This window comes from Mesocricetus auratus, unplaced genomic scaffold, assembly GCF_017639785.1.
Source record: "Mesocricetus auratus isolate SY011 unplaced genomic scaffold, BCM_Maur_2.0 Super-Scaffold_100025, whole genome shotgun sequence".
In the NCBI taxonomy this organism is placed as follows: Eukaryota; Metazoa; Chordata; class Mammalia; order Rodentia; family Cricetidae; genus Mesocricetus; species Mesocricetus auratus.
In genome coordinates this window covers 9,421,908-9,444,224 of record NW_024429206.1, presented here as the reverse complement: position 1 = coordinate 9,444,224, position 22,317 = coordinate 9,421,908, and the positions used below count along the sequence as shown (strand labels likewise).

The 22,317-nt window shown below is 48.2% G+C and overlaps 1 protein-coding gene across 1 annotated transcript in view; it reads left to right on the top strand.

The window, feature by feature from the left end:
• The window catches only part of Fbxw8 (F-box and WD repeat domain containing 8), a 97,700-nt gene that overhangs the window by 20,394 nt on the left and 54,989 nt on the right, over positions 1–22,317 (top strand). Inside the window, exons 3-4 of the mRNA XM_005078994.4 lie at positions 3,737–3,901; positions 7,959–8,047. Coding sequence (XP_005079051.1) covers positions 3,737–3,901; positions 7,959–8,047 — 254 coding nt within the window. The remainder of the gene's footprint in view (positions 1–3,736; positions 3,902–7,958; positions 8,048–22,317) is intronic.

Sequence of the window (22,317 nt, the reverse complement as noted above, 5' to 3'; positions counted from 1 at the left end):
AAAGGCATGCACCACACTGCCTGGCATTAAACATAATTCCTAATGTGCCATTTTACTAACAGTTTTGAGTTATTTTCTTTGTTATACTGTTATTATCACTTATTATTTTTGTTGTTTTGAAGTGGGATCTCACTATAGATCAGGCTTCCTGGAATTCACAGAGCTCCATCTGCCTTTGCCTCCAAAGCTGGGATTACAGGGGTGCTCCACCAGATCCAGCTTTGGTTATTCTCATAACAGTTGCCCAGGTTACAGTGAGTGATCCTCAGTTCAGCCACTTCATCGAAGATCTCTACTCCAGGCCCTGTTGTCTGCAGACTTGGTGCAGTTGGCTATTGGCAAGCACTGGTTTCCGAGGCTTTGTTCTTTAGAGTGGATGATCTCACCTGACCAGCTCAGATTGGCCAGTGAGCCCTCTAGTGAATGTTTGCTGCAGTGAACTCTGCTCTCAACTCAGAGGTCTCCCTCACAGCTTCTCCTTAGTTGCTTCTTGATGTTCTGTGCCCCTGACTAAGATGTTGGTCCTGAGCCTGACCTTCATCGTGTCTTACAGCCACTGTTTTGTCCCGTGCTAGGGTCTCCTTTCATGTTTATATGTTTCATACTTGATTCTGTTTTGTTTACAGCGGGCTTTTAGGGTGAGGGCTGTGACTCTATGGCAGAGCCTGTGCCTAAACATTTTGCTCCTGCCTCTGTGGAAGGGGCAGGCTGTAAGAGAAGCTTTTTCCTTGAGAGAAGCCTTCCTGCCAGCCTGGTTCTAGAGCCTCATCAGTCCCAAATAAACACACAGGAGGCTATATTAATTATGAAGCTGTTGGCCTTGTTTGTTTCTTACTAGCTAGCTCCGACTTAAGTAATTACCCCATAATTGTTAATCTAAGTATGTCTCTTACCGGAGAAGTTTCCGGGCTTCCTACCCCATGACGGTTACATCTCGACTCCTGTGTTTCTCCTTCCCAGAGTTCTCCTGGACTCCTAGTCCCACCTATCTAGATTCCTATTGGCCAGCAGTGCTTTATTGACAAATGCACAGGACTTCCCCCCAACAGCAGGCTAACTATTGCCTAGGTGTTACTATGGATTGAATGGAGGCTTCTTCACTCCCTTAAAGCAGAGGCCCTCCAGCCTCTGCTGAGGGCCCATTGTATGTTGGGACACACCTTTCCATCCCAGCAGGTCACAGCTCTGCTTTAGCCCTGGCTTTATGCTTGTGCAAAGGTTCAAGGCCAGCTGGACTCTAGAAGTCAGGGCTTTCTTAACATCCCCCCAACCCCAAGTGCTCAACCCAACCCCTATATGTGGTATGCTAGACTTCCAGAAATGCAGGAATTTTCAAAACTCTTGTGGGCACTCACTCATTCTCATTTTTCCTCTTGAGTTGTTTGGTCGGCATCTTGTCAGTCCCCACAACAGAGCCTTCTCAAGTGCTGCAACGTTAAAACAATTCCTTCTCCTTCAAGATAGGGGCTTGTTATTATTTCTGGCAGGCCCACAACTCCCTATAGTCCAGGCTAGCTTTGAGCTCATGGTAGTCCTTCTGCCTCAACCTCCTGAGTGCTGGGAGTACAGGTGTGAGCTACTGTGCTGGGCCAGCAGTGTTGAGCTTATTTAACGCTCTGTGTTTGGAACAGCTGCCCTGCAGGTAAGACAGATCAGATAAAGCCTCCACAGTGGTTTCCGGCAATCTGCCAGGCAGGTCAGCTGCTGCCAGCTTTTTAGAAGTTAGGTTTGGTAAGCTCAAAGCCTGACTGTCCTGTGCCCCCACCACAATACTGCTGGTTGTGTAGCTGTTAGAAATGTGAGGCTGTTGGTTTTTAGGGAGCTGAAGGAAGAGGTAACACAAGTTCAAGTCCAGCCTCACAGTCCTTACCAAGCAGCCGTTCTTTTTCCCTTGTTGGTTTTAAAGACAGGGTCTTACTATGTAGTTCTGGCTAGCCTGGAACTTACTTGTAGTCCAGGCTGGCCTGGAACTCACATATAACTGCCTGCCTTTCGTGAGCTCTAGGATTAAAGGCGTGCACCACCACACCCTGCCTTCCTTTTTAATTTTTATTTTATTGATTTATTTACTTATTGAGTACTTGGCCTTTAGTACGTTCAAGCTTTTCATTACTTCCCGTGGTTCTGAAAATGTCAATAAAAAAATCTGTTGATACAAGTTTAAGTGTGGGTGGATGCAAGTCACGATTTACACATGGAGGTCAGAGGACAGCCTAAGGTGCTTGTCCTCACCTTCCATGTTGAGTTAAAGTTAACTTAATCATTGTGTGTATGGTGTGTGCGTGTGGTGTGCATGTTTTTAAGGTGCACGTGTGTGTATGGCGTGCATGTGTATATGGTATATTCGTATCACAACATTTGTATATGGAGGTCAGAGATCCCACCTTCATGTGGGATCGAACTCAAGTTGTCAGGCTTGTGCGCAAGCACTGGAACTACTGAGCCATCTCACTGGGTGTCTTGTTCACACTGTGTATGTGTACAAGCTGGCCCTCGGATTCCAGGCATTCTCCCGTCTTTCTTTGCCTCCCACCTTTCCATAAGCGTCAGGCTGCTGTGTCCAGCTTGATCTGGGCTCTGAGGATCCAAACTCAGGTCCTTACACTGCAGCAAACACCAGACCCACCAACCCACCTCCTCAACCCATTTTCTTTCTCCCCTGGGGTACTAGTCAGACCTAGAGCCTCACACATGCTAGCTGAGCACTCTACCACTGAGCTGCAGCCCCAGCCCGACCTTCATTTCTGGTAGTTCTCTAATTGCCACCGTGGAGGAGCAGACTTTGAGACATCTGCACACCGCCATCCCAGCTGGTCCCCCTCAGTCACGTTCTCTTCCTTCCTCTGCCAATGTCTGACGTGGTCCCAAGGAGTGGTAACAAGTGTAGTTTCTTGTATGCTGCTGGCCCTCTCTGTTTACCAGGAGTGAGCTTCAGTCTCAGGATAGCAGCAGACATGGCCTCCATCTTGCATCTCCAGTGCATGCTGTAGGCTGGTTATGCTGATCTATGGGGTCAGTTTCTCATTGGCCATGAGAGTCCATGCCTTCTATTTTGGCCATCTTTGTGCATTGTGTTGTGATGAAGTAAGCCTGCTGCACCCCTAATGAGGGCTGGAAAGCAACATCCCGAGAATTCAAAAGTCAGTTCTTCCTGATGCTGTGGGGACTGAAGATTTGTGCCAGATGCAAGAGTCATTTCTCCACCATGGATTGTGGTCCTGCACAACAGCACAGGTGTCACATTAATGCTGTTACTACGCTTTCATCTGTACATGTAAGAGTTCTCCATGTAGCATAAATTTGGATTTTGTGCCATCAGAAATTTAGTTGATAAAGCCTTCCACATCACAGGCCATCAGACTTGCGATTGGTAAGATGGTCATGCAAATCTTTCCACACACTCTTCTGGAAAGCTTGGTGTGTTTGTGGTGTTTACCGTGTTCAAGTTTGTTCTTTTAGCACTTTGTGTATTGGTGCATTTTTTTCTCTTTGATTTGTTAGATGATTTATCACGCCATCTAAAATGTGATGTTACATGGTAGCATAACAGTTTTGAAATCTTGAAAGATAAACCTGGAAACATTTGCTTGTATTTTTTTCACCTCAGAGTGTTTTGTTAATGAGACATTTTATGCTGCCATAAGCCTGGGGCTATAATATAGGTGTTGATTGATTTTGGACGGCAAGGCCTCTCTAATTGCAGATCTTGACATTTGCGTCCCTTGTGCCGTTCTAGGTGAGCAAGACATGGAAGGTGATTTCTGAAGACGAGGTGCTGTGGTACCGGCTGTGTCAGCAGGAGGGGCACCTTTCCAAGAACCATATCTCTGATTACTCCTGCTGGAAGCTCATCTTGCAGGAGTGCCTTGCCAAGGAGCATATGTTAAGAACCAACTGGAAGGTAGGCAGTGGCTGGTGGCATCCCCTGAGGCAAACGGCCTACAGGGACACTGGACTGCAGGCCTGCAGTTGTGGCCTGAGGCTCATTCCCAGAGTGGAGGGAGCAGGGTGTGCTGAGCAGCCCCAGCCTCCTGTGACTGCCGGTTTCAGCATCTTCCTTACACGTGCCCCTCTCTCAGCCTTGGGCCTACAGCTTCCTCCTGCTGTGCAGGAAGAGGTCTGAGGTGGGCTGTCTGACACCGCCTTTCCTGACTGGTTAGGGTCACTGAAGTCTTGCTCTGTTAGACCCCTCCCCCTTTCTTTTCCTCCCCTCCCAGAGGACTGACAAGGCAGCAGCACGGTGCACACAGGCACAGGGAGAGGCGCTTGGAGGCCCCTGCGGAGCTGCTGCTAGAGAGGTGATATGGTGCTGAGTGCTGTCTGCTCTTCCCTCACGTAACCCTTGGCTTGCCGCCCTGGCATTTATCACTTTGAGGCTCTACAGAAATATTAGATCACAGCTAAGCATTTGCAGAGAAGCATTTCTGGAAGAGCAAGCTGTCAGGAAGCGTGTTGCAGGTCTGTGTGAGGTGCAGCAAGGAGGTGGTGTATGACCAAGCTGCTTTCCCACCTAGGCAGCTGGGAATTCACTCATTGGAGATGAGGTAGAACTAGGCCCTCCTCTCACTTCAGGGTCAATCCAAATAGACTTTGAGGCAAGAAAGTGTTTTCATGACTGGTGGCGACATATTGCCTATGTGTATGTCTGTCTCTAGTCACCTTGTAACCAGGTTACTGACCAATGCACTGGCTCTATAGCACCATTGAGAAGTGCTTTCTCCTGTGAGATTACCAGCTTCAGCACTGGTCATGTTGGGCCAGCTCTTTGTAGGATGCTAAACAGCACCCCAGGGTCCCTACTAGATGCCAATAGCACTCTGCCCCTGTTGTGGCACACAAGATGTCTCCAGGCATTGCCAGATGTCTCCTAGGTGACAAATTGTTCCTAGTTAAGAATTAGTCATCGATGGAGAATTGAATTGGCTAAGCCAGTCTTCTTAGCCCATGAAAACACTGCCAACACAGTAGCATCTCACTGGCCCCGGGATGTCTGTATCCACAGAAGGTAAAAGGAAGTAGGCTTGTTTGGAGCCAGCCTACCTGATTAGGTCTTCTGATGGGTGGACAGAATGATCTGTGGAAGAAAGCTGCTCAGATAAAGCCTGACTTGATGTAGGGCCCCCAGTCCACCTGAAGGCAGGGGGAAGGAAGGCTTAGAGCTGGGCTTTCTTACCTTTCTGTCCAGAGATGTGGGAACCAGAGAGGTAGCTTGTCGGAGCTGAGGGAAATCAACAGCTCTGCTTATGCTGCTGCTTTGGGGTGTGTGGTAGGGTGGGGGCAAAGGGAGGAGGGCAGGGTGTCCTCATTTGGGCTAGATATTGTAGAAGTAAAGAGCATTTGGCATTCTGTAACAGTTCACAAGGAAGATATGATGTCACCCAGTTTCTGTTCTCTGGTTAGATGGGGAGCTGCACATGAGGGGCTTCTGGCATCCTGGGTCACCTCCCAGAACTGTAAGCAGTGAGGACCATCTGGTGATGGATCATTCACTAAGATGGAGATCTTAGTGCACTTTTGGAAAGAACCCTTCATCACATCGACAAGTGCAAAGGGCATCGTGGCAGCTGTTAACCTCTGCATGCCTCCATTCTCAATCTGGGTGGCTCAGAGTAACACTGCTCCCAGGCCTGGGGCTGTGGGGAAGGTGGACCTAGGGATGGCTTGATGTGGCCCCTATGGAGCCTGACTCTGCCTATGTTCAGGGCTCTGGCCAAGTCACAGGTACAGTGAGTCCGACCTAACTGAGATCCATTTCAGGAGAGGCTGGGCAAGCAGTTGGCGTGGTAACTCCTAGGTCCATGTCTGGAAACCCCAGAGAAGCCCCTAGAATTCTAAGGACCGCCTCCTAGGGCATGAGCCATGAGTGCATGTCTGCCTGGACCTGCAGTTCAGAGCTGACTGGAAATGAGTTGATAGGAGGGTAAGGCTGCCATGAAGCTTTTCTTCTGGTGTTTGCCAGCCTGGCATTCTAAGATCTGTCTAGAATGAGAATAACCAGTATGATTGGAGCCTGGCGTGGGAAAGCAGCTATTTTACTGAGCTCAGTGAGTGCAGGGGTGTAGTTTCATCTCAAGCCCTCTGCTTTCTCTCAGTACTTTCCCCCAGATAATGCCCAGGCTCCCCTCAGCTCAGTTATTTCCATCTGACAACCCTGAAGGTCTTCTGCCCTTAGGCTGTAGACTTGACCTGAGGATTAAGCTGGGTTATTATGCAAATTCTGTTGCCCAATTTCAGTGACATAGCTGTTTAATGGCTGTTGATTTTAATGGAATGGATGCCACCATATTTTCCTAACGGCATAATAATCACAGTGGCTAACAACTGGGTGTGGTCCATATGCATCTACTGTTAACCGTGGGCCAGGCCAGCAGAGCTGACAGTTCAGATAATAGAATACTCTTGAACAGTGTGTTTATGCTTATTGTGTTCTGTTTCCTACACAGATACTTAATATCCCTTCAGATTCCCTTCATTTTTATTTTAAACATAATTGATAACGTTTTCTGAATTTGACAGTAAGTAACATGTGCAGTCTGGAGAGTGATGTATGATAGCTATACTTTGGATGTTGAATGAATAAATTTATTAAGTATATAGCAAGCAAAAGTAAAGGAATAAATAGTGGGTAGAGAGAAGCAGCAAGTAGCAAGAAATCAAACCAGTCGCTCACAACATCTAGCAGAGAGGGCTGGAGTAGCCCGATGGAGAGAGCATACAAAGGCTACACCATCAAACTGTGCCTAAAACTCCCAGCAGAAATGAACTGGGAGGTTTGATGGAGAGCTGTCTGCATGGCTGAGCTTTCCATCTATAGTGCTGTCCCAGGATGAGCTTCCAGCATCTCTTTCCACGGGTGTTTAGGCCATAGGAAGAACAGCTGTGTCACCTTTGTGGAAAAACTTTACCTTCTGGCAGTTGGCTTGGTAACTCCTTGGTACTCAGAGCTGAGGGGTTTATTTGTTTTGTTTTGTTTTGTTTTGTTTTGAGCAAGGTCTATTATGTAGCCCTGGCTGTTCTAGAATTTACAGTGTAGACCAGACTGGCCCCAAACTCACAGAGAGACATCTGCCTCTGCTCCCGGTGCTGACTGAGATTAAAGTTGTGTACCACCACACCCAGTTTAAGGATGAGATTTTTGTTGTGTTGTTTTGTTTTTCGAGATATGGTTTCTCTGTGTAGTCCTGGCTGTCCTGGAACTGGCTCTATAAACCAGGCCAGCCTTAAACTCAGAGACTGGCCTGTCTCTGCCTCCCAAGGGCCAGGAAGGATGAAATTGTAATGCCCCAGCTACTTGCTGTTTTTCCCTCTCCACAGGAGGGAGCCAGGACCATGCTTAGGTCTAAAATGGGAGGCAGTGTCTCCATGTCCCTTCAGAGACAGCTTCTCAGTGAGTTCAGATAGCACCTGGCAGTTCTCCAATATAAAGACCATTTCACTGATCATGGGAAGTAGCCCAGAAGTCACACAAGTCACTCTCAACTCCCTACCTAATGTTCTCAAGGAGCAACCCAAGTTCCAGGTTAGGCTTTTCTCCAAACACCATTTCCCTGAGAAGTCTGACACTTGGTGACAATGGCACCTTTCCTTTATTCTGGAAATTCTTTTACACATCTGTCCCTGAGTGCTTCCTCCTGTGAGCTAAACTACTTACTGGACTTGACGCACTCACTGCTTCAGGCCCTGCCATGTGCAGGGACACTTCCTGTGTGCACATACTTCTTCCTACATGGTGACATTCTGGGGACAGTCCAGCACCTCATATCCACTGTTCCATGCAGTGCCTCTGGAATAGGCTCACCATGCATGGTGTTGCCATTTTATCCTCCTGAATGCCCATTGACTTGAGTGTGGTCCATGCCATTAAAGATGACGATGACATGTATGTACGTGAGAGCGGAACATGTTATCAAGGGGCTGTCCCAAGACTATAAACCACACTCCCCCTTCTCCTCAAACAGAATCGCAAAGGCGCCGTGAGCGAGCTGGAACACGTTCCCGATGCCGTTTTGTGTGATGTGCGCTCTCATGATGGTGTCGTCATCGCAGGGTAAGCAAAGCCATGTTCCTTCTCGTCAGCTCAGTCTGTGTCTTCACCCTCTGTCCTCTGCCCAAGCACCCTAGTTCAGCTGCTCTTAGGGCTCTGTCCTAGGGCCTGGGAGCTGCATAGCAGGGGCGGGTGTGCGGGCAGGTGAGTACCTGTTTGTCCCAGTGTCTGAAGACCCTGCTTGGCTCCCCAGTGTGAAGGGAGGCTGTGGACACATGGTCATCCTTCCCCACAAGGTGCAGCTTCACCTCACCTGCAGCCAGGTGTTTGTGCTCTCCTGGCTGAGAAATTTAATATTGGCTTCTGTGAGTTCCTTTGGCTGGTGTTCCAGAACCCACTGTGAGGAATTCTTCAAGGTTGTTACTGCAGACATCTGGACATGGGTTTCTTTATTGTACAGTCAGATCAACTTTATTTTTGGGTTAGGACGTCTCTTGAGCTAGTATATAAAAACGTAAACTTTATATACTTTTGCGATCTCAGGTTGTGTTCCAGAAAGCACACAGGGGAAGGATGGAGCTCCTAAGCTTCGGAGACGGTTAGCTTTGTGGGAGCTGCCACAGGGCCTCCTGCCTGGAGGAAAGCAGAAGTAAGAGCCAACCTTGGACTTACACAGTCAATAGTCACTTGGTCCTTCCTTCGACTTTTTCCTTCCTTAAGTAGCATTCCTCAGTGAAGGACAGCAAGATGGCCCAGAGTCAAAGTGTAGCCAGTAACCTGACAAGTGAGTCTGATGCGAACACCCACAGTTATTATTTGTTGGTGGAAGGAGAGAACCAATTTCTGCAAGTTGTTTTCTGGCCTCCATATGTGCCATGGCACATGCACCACCCTCCAAAATAAATGACATGTTAAAAAAAAGATCAAAGCACCATTTGAATTGAAATTCCAAACAGAGTTTTGAAATATTTTATGGCAGGTCCTGCTATAAAAGAATTGTTTCTTTATTACACTTTATTTACTTGTTTGTGTTTTGTGGGGGAGGGTACACATGTGCCACAGCACATGTGTGCAGGTCAGAGGACAACTTGCAGGATTGGTTTCACCTGCTGTTGTGTGGGTCCTAGCGATCTAACTCAGGTTGTCAGGTTTGGTGGCGGATACTCTTTCTCACCAAGACATCCCACTGGCCCTTCTGTTTTAAAGAGGATCTGGCCAGGAAGGCCAACTTTCCTTAGCTTCTATTCACTGGCCTAATATCCTTAAGAGAGACCCCTCAGCTCTTACATCTGAGTAGGTAACCTGCTGTCTGTCTGTCTGGATGTCTGGATGTGGGCTAACCTGCAACTTCATTGTAATGTGTGATTCTCTGAGCTAACCAGTCAGGGTTACAATATTCTGACTTCAGGGTTCTGCCTAAGTGCATAAGAAGGCTGCAATGCTCAGGCTGCACTAAGGATCATGGTAGATTGGAGATGTAGGCGACTCCTTCCCAAGTCCAGTTAGGCACTTCTCTGAACATGGAGCCCCAGAGACAACGGCTGTAAAGGCAGCCGCTTTCCCCTCCCCTGCCTCCCTCCCCCTGGGATCTGCCCGGCACTAGATAGGCCACCAAAGGCCCAGCCATACCAGTGTTCTGAGCATTGATCGTGTGAAACTTGAGCTAGGGGTCAGAGAGGCTCCTCTCTCTCAGAGAAGCTTCAGTTGATGGCTCAGTCCGAGACCCTCCGATCTTGCTTGTGTACAGAGCATCTTGTGTTTATCATTAAAATTTTATCTGGTGGTTACGGTGCTTGTTTTCTGGGTCAGCTCTTGAATCCTTTTCATTTGAGACAGTGGTGTTTGTGGTTACCTCATTCCCAATCAATGTTGTGTTCTCCAGGCTCTCTGCAGTTGAGCATCTCCAAGGAGCCTCTTAAAGAGGCAGCACTGCCCTCTCCTTGCTTTCCTTCATGCTGATTTCCTTACTCTCCCTGTTTCTCTTTGTTTGACAGAGGTGGAACCTGACCAAAGGCTGCGGTCCATGGTTCAGCCAGTGAGATCTATGAAGTGCAGGCTTGTTTCTCCCCACCTGGGCGGCCATTCTCTGTGCAGTGCTCTTGCTTTGGCTCAGGCTGTGTAGACTCAGGCTGGCATTTTATGGACTGACCCATGGCTTCCTGACATGGGCTTCTTGGCTGAGACTGAAGTGGTCCAGGTGTACAGCTGTGTCCCCAAAGATGTCCACTGTCCTTGCCTCCCTCCTTTCCTGTCTTAGGCCTTCTTGATGTCCCCTTTCTAACATACAGACTCCTGTGTGGTCTGTGGCTAACTCCTAACTCAAGTGCACCGTGTATTTGCCACATTGTCTGTTGAGTCACATGGCCACATCTGTGTGCAAACTGAGATATAGTAAATATACTGTGACATTCACTCTTTCAGTCTCAAATCAGTGAACTGTAGTTCTCTGTAAACTCTGCATCTCCTGCTACTAATACCAGGGCATTCTCGACACCCCACAAAAGAACCCATTTCCTGTTGTTTGGTTTGTTTTCCAAAATAGGGTTCTCTGTGTAGCCCTGGCTGTCCTGGAATTCTCTTGGTAGACCAGGCTGGCCTTGAACTCAGTGATCCGTCTGTCTCTGCCTCCCGAGTGCTGAAACTAAAGGCCTGTGCTACCACACCCAACAACCCCAGTCCCCATTCTTGATGAGCCATTTCAGCCCTGCCTCCCTCCAGGAGTTCCTGAGTGTTCTTGACTAAGAACTGTCTTCCTCTCAGTGCCTGCTCTTCTTGTAATGCTGGTGGGTATACAGAGAAGGTAATCTTATGGCTGTTCTGTCTCTCGAGATACTTTGTTTCTATTATTTTATGTAGAAGGATCTTTAACCTTTGCAGCATGACTAGTCTTTTCAACAATCTGTAAATGTCTTCTAAAATAGATGGTGTGTAGGGCGGTGTTACCCTGGGGTGCTGTGTATGTCTGTGTTATCCTGGGGTGCTGTGTAGGGCTCTTACTCTGGGATGCTGTGTAGTGCTGTATATACTTTTGTATTGAATAAGTACCAACATTTCATACATAGCTCCTCTCCCCTCCTATTATACTCCATTTTCCCTGGAAAGGCAGAAAAATGTGTGGGATATTTTTGTTTGTTTGATTGATTTTTTTAGTCTTCACAGCTTAAAACTATGCAGTTTTAAGCTTGCCCTTGTTCCGGAACTCTCAGGTGTAAGCCGTGGCAGAGACTCAGAACCTGGATGAAAACATTGTTGCACTGTGCACACAGGCCACCCTCCCATCTCCTCTGAAATCTCTCACAGCATCATTTTTTATTTTAAGATGCTAATGAAGTCATTTTATTTTTGCAAAAGTGTTAGAGAGTGACTAAACTTCCCCTGAGTCCCCTGATCCTACAGTCTGCACCTGTGACTTGCTGGGCCCTGTGTGTTGGCTTCCAGGCTGGTTTTCTACTTATTTTCACATAATACAATCAAAGCTATATTGCATATTGCAACTTTTGTCTTGCAGAGTTTTTCCATGTTACTTTTCACTACTGTCTTAGACTTACTGTAGAATTCCTCAGCTAGTTCCTAGTTTTTTTCCTTCATTCACTCAATGGCAGATAGTAAATAAGTCGCTTTCTGTTTCCTAGATGTTCTGAGAAGTGTGTTGGAGGATGACATGATAGGATGTATACACACAAATTAGAATGCTATGATGTTACTAGGCTACATAGTCTCTTTAGGACACAGTTGTGTGGGGGCCTGCTGCTGAGTGGACTGTTGTGTGGCACGCGATTGTGGTAGCATTAAGGCATTTCATGTGCATAATGTGCAGATGTTTCTGTTTCTGTTGTGGCACCATAGATAGTCTTTAAAATTATAGAGCAGCGGCTGCAGCATAGACTTCATGTCCCTTGTAAAACGTGTGTCCATTTAAAAGTTTTGGTTATCGCTGTGTTGATATTTTTCTAGTTGGAATACCTTAATGTAGATCTACTGGACTTATATCTTCCAGATTCATAAACTTTGAAAGTTCTTTCATAGCCCTCAAGTTTTCCAGTGTAACTTTGTGGTTTGCAATTCCCAAACCATCCCTTAAGCTTACTCTAGTACACACCTCCCTACTTCTTGATATTGCCAGAAATACCTCGGCTCTCAGGCCTTCAGTGGCTTTCTGGTTCATAACCTACCAGTCTCTTCGAAACCTCTTGAGCCTCTTGCGGTTTGGTCCTGTTGACTGCACTCTCCTTGAGATGGCAGGGGCCGTGTGGTGAGCATCTTTAGCTCATAGCACCTGCTTGAGCCTAACATCCAGGAGACATGGAGAGCAAGTCCCAGGGTCCCAGATGAATTCTCCCTTGGGCCTTTGCTCCTGTCTTACTGAGTCTCCATAGGTTACTCAGCCATGAGACCAGCATTCCAGAAAATGTGAGGGCTAGCCGAGGCTCCTTCTGCAAGGACCAGCACTTCGGACAACTCTGTTCCAGCTAAAATTTCCCACATCTTAGGAAAACATTGTGTTCAAGGTCACTCCAAATACAGTCCCTTCCTGTCCTGCCAGGCTCAGTGTCCCCCTGTATTCGCCATGCTCTGACCCTTTCTGTGCTGGCCAGGTGTTCCCAGTCTGCCTTCTGTGTCACACTTCATCTGAAGAGCTGACTGGCAATGCATCAGGAAATGTCTGGTTTACCCCCTTTTTAATTTTTAATTTTGTAAGTGGCAACTCTTAAAATTTTAGGATGTTCTTAAAATTACATGTTGAAATTGGAGGTGTAGCTCAGGAGAAGTGTGTTTGCTTAGAAAACATGAGGTGTTAGGTCCAGGCCCTAGCACAAAGGAAAAGAACACGCGTAGCACTCGATGTATCCATGGCGGAGAATTCAGAGGAGCAGAGAGCTGTGACAGCATTCCTGTTCCGTGGGGCTTTGGCCATTCTTCTCCCCAGTGGCCCTGTGGAAGTTAAACCTTGCAAACAAATGATATCATGATCTCAGAAAGGTCACAGCGCCAGACCCAAGGTGTGGGGCCAAGCCGAGTTTGCTGAGTCCTGCAGGAGAGTCACCTAGGGAAGAGCCACCCAGGTAGAGCCTGGAGGTCTGGGGAGCCAAGCCTGGGCTCCTCTGAGGCCCCAGGCCATCTCTGCCACCATTAAGCTATTAGCGCACCAAAAGCTTTTATGCATGCCCAGGAGTGTGTGGGGGTGTGCAGTTAGTTCCCCGTCGCTCGGGATCACGTGTCTGGAGCATCCCATCAGTTTCCATCAGTTAGCTCACTTTCTACTCACACTAGAGGACTGACTGCATCTCCCAGATGTTTAAAAGTATGCAGCCCCTTTATGTGTTGAGGGATGTTCAGTATACCCAGGTTCGTTTCCATGGTCACCATGCTTGGTTCCTGCCTTTCCTGGGGGAAGCCACAGCTGTGTGTCCATGTTTCCCTTCTGCAGATGGGGTTGGAGGGAAAACTGTATCAGTAAGTGCTGTAGAAGTTAACTCTTCCTTTACCTCAAAGTGCTTGGCTGGCGTGTTCTATCTCCATCCTTAGAGGCAAGGGCACTGGAGGGATGGCTGACACACACTGTGACTCTGGCAGCCAGGTGAGCCCTGGCTGTGTCCCCACTGCAGGCCTGGTGCAGGTCTATTTTGTCGTCTGTCCACAGGGTCTGGGATCTCAGGGTTTGCTCTTTGGATCTGGAGCTGCTTTATATTCAGGAGCTCCTAAGATCTGCCTCACTGCTGGTGTCCTCTGCCTCAGGCATGGGTCACTCACCGTGAGATACATGTAACAATGCGTGTTAAACAGTTGTCCAAGGTAGGTTAACTCACTGACCAGCTCACCCCACTTGGTGAGCCAGATCTTTCTCCATGCTGACTGTGTGCCAGCATTGCTAGAGGCTGTGCTCTGAAGCACTGTGTGTTTGCCCTGAGTTTTAAAATCTTTTCTGTTCAGGAGCTGAAGTCTTCAGGTGTGGCAAGGCTCTGCTGGTGTCATGACAAGGTGGGAAGAGATGATCCCTGCATGTTCCCCAGAGTCTCCTGGGAGAGCAGGGTTTTGTAAGTGCAGACTGGTGATGAAGTTCTCTTTCGCTCTTGTCACCGTACTCACTTCACCCGGACACGCTCTCCAGCTCTCCCCTTTCCAGCCTCCCTTTCCTGGCAGTTTTCCTTTCAGCCTCGCCTCATATGGATTTCGTACAGCTGCTTATGACTCTGGGCTGCTTCCCATAAGGGGCTCCATCATGACCCACTGGGGACCGCTTTTTTAAAATACTTGGAAATTTATTTATTTTCTGCTGTGAGGCATGCGTGCTCTTCTAGTAAATAAGTCTGAGGTAAGCTGCTGATGCTGGACCCGAGGAGAGCTTTGCATTTATTACATCTTTAATGAAGGCGCTCCAGAACGTCCTTAATAAATACTGATGAACTCATGGCTGCATTTATCCATCTCTGCTTCTCCAGGGAATTATGGGAAGGGCCACAGCTCCAATAACTCTGCATAATCATCATCGACTCTGACTCTATTGATTGTCATTAACCAAGATGTATGGAAAGCAGTTCTAAGTGTGCAGTGCGTGTACCACACAAGGGCCATTAAGACGTTCATTAGTTTCCAATTGCTGCGTCTTACGCCCCCTCGATGTTTGCTCCAGTGCATTTCCACAGAGTGGCTGCACTGTGGGGCTGAGTTCATTTTGTTAATTGTGCACTACAGCAGTCATGTTCTGTAAAAAAGGGTAAATACTTTGGATCTTATTGATCACTACAGAAAGCACAGAGCAAGTGAAGAGTTCTCAGAGCCGTGTGTGTGTGTGTGTGTGTGTGTGTGTGTGTGTGTGTGTGTGTGTGTGTGTGTCCTCTGGTATGTGGGTGCTGTGCTTCAGCAGCTTTGGGTCACTCCCCCCTTCCTGGTCTCCTTCAGGTCACCCACCATCAGCGTGGGTCAACCGCTCCCAGCATTCCTTGCACAGGAGCAGTTCTCAGGCCAACACAGGCTACAACTGCCTGTGACTGTGGAGCAGCATGGGAGACGCTGCAGAGAGGGAGTGGGAAACGGGACAGGACACCAACCCCAGACAGGCCTAGGACCAGGCCAGTTTCCTCCTGGGGAGCCCACTCCAGCTGGGCAAGAGGATTGTTAGTACTTAGGAGTGCTCGATTGTGGGGAGGAAGGTATTCCTCTGCACTCCTAGGCTACATTGGTTATTAGTAACCCACTGTACCATTTGTGTGTCTTCCTAGCTAGAGGGAGCACAGCAGTGGAGCCCATGGCTCAGGGCTCCAAGTGTTCGGAACCATGTGCTGCTAAGGGCTGATCAGAATGGAGTTGGAACTTCATTTTGGAATGGCAGAAACAGGGTCCTGTGGAGGAGGAATTTTGATGATCTTTGTATGGATTCAGGTGTGGAAGGCAGCCTTGGGTCAGCCTCATGCTCTGGTTCCCACTTTGCTGGTATCTGACTTCCCATGAGATGGGGTGGTAGGACTGATGGAAAGAGCTAGGGTGCAGGGGTGGAGGATGGGTCTGTGCCCTACCCAGCTAGGCACAGTGTGCAAGCCACACATTCATTCCTTGTGTTTCACTTGAATGGGGCTGGTTCTTGTGAGCAGTGTCTGTTGAAAGCTCTTGTTTTTGGGTGTCGAGTGCCTGGTTGGCTAAGCAGCAGGCTGAGGAAACCAGGCACTTAACTTTGTGCCTCAGCGCTCTTCCATCAAACCCTCCTCCACTTGTTCAGGCTGACTAAGAGCTGGCACTGGGGAGCAAATGCAGCCTCCCCTGCAGGGTGTCACCCAGGAGGGACGTGAAAGATTGTGCAAGGTGGGACCAGTTCCTCTACCCCATTTCTTGTGGCCTTTTGCTCTGAGTAAATCATCAGCTGGCAGAAGCACACGTTAGCGAAAGCTCTTCAGTGGTAATCATTTTAAATTGGCAATTGCCCTGGTGTACCGAGGAGCCTGGCTTGGGAGTCGGCTGCCATCTCTGACCTCCATTACCTTGCCAGGCGTAGCATGGCTGGGAAAGCAGGTGGTTCTTCCTGTCCCTGGCCCATGTGCAGCTGGGGTGCTCCTCATTCGCTGTGACAAGGTTGCCTCCGTTCTTCTGTGATCATACGTCAGCTAATGTGGTTGTAGTTATACTGTGCACACTAATTACAGCCATCATTGCCAAGGTCCAGAGGCTTCCTGACTGTCACACTGGCGTCTTAATTGGTTGAGTGTAATTGTCATTAGGCAGCAGTGGAGCATCTGGACCCTTTTTCCACCTCCATCCCCCGTCTTCCCTTGCTCCTGGCCATGGTGAGTGAAGCACGCTTTAGACCACACTTAGGAGTTCGTGCAGGTCCCTCTGCCCTAACTAGTGTTGTCCGCTGGTGAAAATGCCTTCAGCGCTACCAAGTTCTCCCCTAGCTGTCAGAGCCCACACACAGGTCCTCCAGCTCCTGCTCAAATGGGGAAGCTGCCTTCTCGGTGATTGTGATTTGCACGCTTCTTTGGCTTCAGACAAGAGTTAATTAAAGTGGCTGTCTGGAAAGTTCCTGTTCATGCAAATAACTGGGTTTACCTGATGTCTCCAAGAGCTACAGCTTAGTGTGCTTGGAAGGAGACACACAAGTCTGAGGAGAATTGCCTATGTTTTGGGTGCTTGGCTCCCTGTTAGCACTGGAGGCTGCTGGTTGGGAGCAAGGGCAGCTGCTGCCACCTGTGAGCACACTGCTGGTGGTGGCCTGCCCTTTCCACACACCACTTCTCCATAGCATTAGCTGTGTGTGAGGTAGAGACGCAGGCGAGGCCAACTGGTGAGAGCACCCAGGTGCCGAGTCAGCGAGGCATGCTGGCTGCAGGTGGGACGACAAGGAGTCTAGGATGACCCCTGAATGCGTGGGAGGGCATGGTCTGTGAGTACAGGCGGGAACGGAGAGAGCACTGACAGAAGGAAACCATGTGTCAAGAAGCTAGGAGCCTGTGAGCTAGAGCCTCAGAAGGAGCACTGTCTGTCTTGGTGTTCAGGAGTGCGGTCCCTGCCCTTCTCCCCTGCTGTAACCCCAAATGAGGGCATAGCAATAGTGTTTCATGCAGCTTCTGTGTGGCTCAGTGGTGGAACATGTTTTCCTTGTGGTGTTTGTTGCTGATTTGTCTCAGAACTCTCTGGAGAGGACAGTGAGCTGGAGCCACTCTCTACCCCTGTTCCTCCCACTGTAGCCGCAAGGGGGCATCAGCCTGAAGGTCGCTGCAGACAGGCATTTTCACCAGTGGACAGCACTGTGAGGTAGGAACACAGCGTACAGACCATAGATGCACAGCAACAAACAGTTCAGCCAGGGCTGCCAAGAGCAAGAACGTTCCATGAACACGTCTTTCTTCTCAAGAGCCTTTCTCTTCATCTTGCCTTTTCAAGTTGTGGTTCCTTTCATTGAGTGGAACCTCAAGAATGGATACACAGTCTAGACTTACACACTCGTCTTCCTTCCTGTTGTCTCTGCAGCAGAAACAGTAATTGTATTCCAGTGAATAACCCGAGTCAGACTGAGGGTGCTGAGCCTGGTGGGGGACCACTTTCTGTGTTGGGTTCCTCATCAGCAGTGGTCATCCAGACCACTTCCGGAAGAGCATGTGACTGTGGTTGTTCAAGGCCACATCAGTATGTAGCTTTGGTTATGCATTGCCACTGTTGAGAACAGTCAGGGGGTAAGTGATCATCCCAAGGCCAGCATTTCAGTGCTGGGACACCTCCTACTGTGCTCCTGACTGAGTGCTGTCTGCACCCTGTCCTGCAGAGGGAGCTCACATACACATTACTGTGGATTAACAGTTGGGGAGTGCTCCAGTATGTTATAAAGGAATTCTCCTGAGTCAGGGTGTGCACAGTTACCTCATTAAGAAATCGTGCCTTGACTGACTGAGATGGCTGAGGAGGTAATGCATTTGTCCTGAAAAGCCTGCGTCCATCTTTGGAACCACATAAAGGTGGGAAGAGAGTCCACTCAGCAAAGTTGTCCTCTGGCTTTCACACATATGCTGTGGCATACATGTGCCCCTCTTCCAACATACATGCACATAGTAATGCATAAACTTGGATGCCTCACCTGAGACTGACCTCCTGTCGCCACCTCAGACATGCTCGTGCCTTAGGTTTCAGAGATGAACTAGAGTTTTTGACTCTACAGTGAGCCTCTGAGGGTGTGTGGATGGGGCCTAGGAAGATTGTTCCTTAGAGTCCCTGCCTCCCCGTGCTCCTATGAGGCCCCCACAGGTGTTTCTCCTCATCCCCCACCCTCCTCATCTGAGGGATTCAGGGGGAGGAACGTAGACCCCTCAGTAACAGGCTGTGCACAGCATCATTTGGCTATCCCATCATCCTGGGGCTTCATGACCAAGTGGGTCATCCAGGAACTGACCAAAGCCACAGGCCAGAGCTAGTGCCCCTGCTTTCTCAGTAGGCAGTGCAGAGTAGTCTTAGCCCAACCACAGAAGGCTGAGCTGGGTCCAAGGGAAGGTAAGTGCACTGCTCGCCTGTTTCTCTAGCCTGCCAGCAGGGAGTCTAGTCAAGCAAGAACTTGTTTATTACCACACAGCAAGCATCTTTTAAAGGAAAAAACCACAGAGTGGGAAAACAGTGGCCAATGGTTTTAAAGGTCAGCCTATCACGTGCCTAGGCGCCCTAGGCTCTACCTAGTGAACACCAGCTGTTTGTGCAGTGACTTCATGTGGTTCAATCTAGGCAACCAATCATCTTGTTTTGTAAACAACTCAGGAGTCGCCCATCTGACTTTCCCTCAGTGCCAACCTTGACTGACTCGGGTGCCCTACAGGTTCACCCTTTTTGTTTGAGACTATGGCCCACCTCATTTCGAAGTTTGGGCCTCTTGACACCTCCTCAGAGGTTCACCTCTAATAGCACCTTTTGTCAAGGTTCATTCAAAAGGGAGATAGCCTCAGGGCTGAGCCTGTCACAGTGTATGGGAGGGGTTATTGGTAGGGTCTCTTGAGTCTTTGTTCTGATTAGTCTGACCAGCCTATTGAAAAATCAAGGCCCAAAGACATAAATTAAGGTTATTACTAAAAGGAACCCAACAGGATGGGGATTGCCTTAGCCAGGAGTCCACCCCATTTTCTCACACCTCATTGTGCACAGTAGAAGGTGTCTGCCCTACCACATTTGGATATGTCCGTTGCTATTTGATCTCTCCTCGGGCATATGTAAAAGTCAGTGTCCTTTAAGAGTACCGTATTGGGAACATGCAAGCACCCCGGGGATTGGGGGTCCGATACGTGGGGCAGGTGCCACCCCCACAATCCTCCACATTCAGACCATCCTTGATGAAGAGAGGTTCAGTCTCCCATGTCCCAAGATCCTCAGGTCAGGTCACAAAGGTCGAAGAAGGGCATGGGCCATCAGGTCTGGGGGACTGCCTCATTCGTGGTGCTGTTGAGGACATCTCCATTGGCGGCATCGATCACCATCCACGTCATCTTTTGGAGATGATGAGGGTTCTGCTGGGTGGTCACTGGAGCAGTCAGCATCAGCAGCAGGAGCATCAGAGCGGTCAGGAAGCAGGACATCATCTGTAACTTTTAAAGAACACAAAGCTTCTCAAGGGTTTGAGGCCCTTGGGCATGGTTAGGTATTATTTTACTAGTCTTATTTAGGAAGATGAGCCTTGACCACCATTGTTGCTTCCTTTCCTTGTTGGTCAACCTGTCCTTGGTCATCCTCTTGCATTGTGGGAGCAGGCAGGAATTTTAGATTTCTGGCCGGAACCTAGATGGGCGCTTCCTCCCCTATGGGGAAGATACATCTAAATCCTCTTCCCATTGTAATTAATGGGTCTGGGCCCCTCCATTGGAATGTTGAGGGTCTTTCCATTTGGCCTTAACTTGGGGTTTGGGGTTTAAGTGACCCCAATGTTTTTGGAACTTAGATTCGGTTGCAAACTTAGAAAAATTTTAAATGTTAATAGTTATTAAAGCCATTCCTAGTTGTAAATGGGGGCTGATTCCCCTTTTTTGATTTAAAAGTTGTTCTTTAAGACATTGATGGTTTCTTTCTGCAATTGCTGAGGGTTGTAAGAGATTCCTGTAGTATGTTTGATGTGCTATCTATTGAAAAATTTTGTCATGGAATTACTGGCAAAGCAAGCGTTATTATCAGTCTTAGCCTGTGTGGGTAATCCTAGGGTTACAAAACATTGGAGGAAGTGAGCTTGAGTATGTTTCATTTTTTTTCTCCTGTATGTGCAGTGACCCAACAGACCCCTGAATAAGTGTCTATGGAGGCAAAAACATACTTCTGTTTGCCAAAAGTTGGAAAATGAGTAACATCAGTTTGTCAAAGGGTATTGGGCCATAGGCCTCTGGGGTTAACTCCTGACAACTGTAGAGGGGGACCTCTTAGATATCATTGACATGATTTGCAGGTGAGAACTATCTTTTTTAGTTCTTTTTTAGGAATCATTGGGAATCTATTATGTAGTCCCCTCCAATTAACATGGGTCATATCATGCAATTGAGTGGCTTCCTGTAGAGTTAGTGCCTCTGGGGCTGTCGCCAGTCTATCTGCCCAGTCATTGTCCTTAGTCAGGAACCCTGGGAGGCCAGAGTGCCCCCGAGGGTGTTGAAGGTAAATTGGTGCCTCTCCACCCTCTGAAAGGGCTTTAAGAGCCACCATGAGAGGGTATATAGGGTTATTATCTAACCAAATGTGTGCTTGTGGGATATGGGGGGAAAGATTGCAGGGCTTGGAGATGTTCTGTAATGCCAATGTCACAGCCAGTTTTTCCTTATATTGGGCAGAACCTTGGCAGGATTGAAATCTTTGGTGGCTTGGTATGGCTTGGTATCCCCTAAAGGCAACATATGCAGAGCCTGCTCAGCCCCCATCAGTGAAGATACAAATGGCTTCTGGGATGGAAACAAGGAAGGCATCTTAAGGGGGGAGTCTCTGTAACACAGGAGCCCATTTGGGCCACCCATAGTGGCAATTAATACTCCCATAAATCCTTCTAAGGTGAGAGCAAGGCGTTAGCCCAAGCAAGCCATTTAACATCCACCACCTGGAAAGGGAAGACAATGGTATGGGGGTCTAGTCCATAGTGTTGCTGGGTTTGGGTCCTGCCTTTTATGATGATGTCAGTGACCTGATCTGCCTGAGAGTAGACCCGGGGTATTCCTTCCAAGGACATATGGACCCATTCCAGCTGCTCCCTCTCCTGGGTTAGAACCGCTGTAATCAGGGAGGCAAGCAACCATAGGAACAAGGGCCTAGTCACCAAATACCTCCTTAGAGAACATTTGTCCAAGGCCTTCTGAAACACAAGGAGCATCTTATGGTGTTCCTTTGTTATGGTTATATCATCATGAGGCACCTTGTCCTTTAGCAGGACGTACAAGAACACAAGTTCTTCTGTGGGGATTGACACCCAGGGTCTCAGCCAATTAATCTCCCCCAGCAAGTGCTGGAGCTGGGTCAGGGTCATAGATTCAGGCACCTCCAGAACGGGCTCAAGCGGACTAGCCTGTGTCAGTGTGAGGTGCAACCCAAATACTTTGAAAGGAGGGCGCCTTTTGGACTTTTTCTGGGGTAACAGTAAAGCCCCCCCCTTTTTTTTTTAACCATGTCATAGACTTTTATTTCATTATCCAGTTAGAAGAGTAGTCAATTTTTTTTAAAAAACTTGTTTTAATTTAAATTAGCAACAAGCTTGCTTCACCTGTCAATCCCAGCTCCCTCTTCCTCCCCCAAAACCCCCTTTTTTAAGCAATTGGAGTACCTGTGTCACAAAGCGCTCCAGATATGCTGGATCCTGATGTCCCAAAATTAAATCAATCATATAAGCATATATTATATGAATCCTTTGACTTTAGCGTAGGCCTTAAGAGAATAGAAAGATACTGTTGACAGAAGGCTGGGCTGTTAGCCATTCCCTGTGGTAGAACTACCCATTCAAAACGTTGATCATGCTTGGAATAATTAAGTGAAGGAACAGAGAAGGCAAATTTATCACAATCCTCTGGATGTAGTGGTATAGAAAAGAAGCAATCTTTAATATCAGTACTATAAATGTATATTATGTGGGGATAGCAGGAGTCCAGGGCATGCCCCTAAGGGGTGCCCACTAGTTCCATCTTGTACAAATCTTGGAGCATGTGCCAAGCCCCAGATGCCTTTTGAATTACAAACACTGGGGTGTTCCGTGGGCTCATAGAAGGGCGGATATGTCCAAGTCTTAATTGTTTATCCACTAGCTGATTAGTGCTAGTAGCTTAGGTTTAGTCAGTGACCCCAGTGACCATTGCTCTACCCATACGGGCTTTTTTGGTGCCCATCTGATAGACAGCACTCAAGGGACAATGACC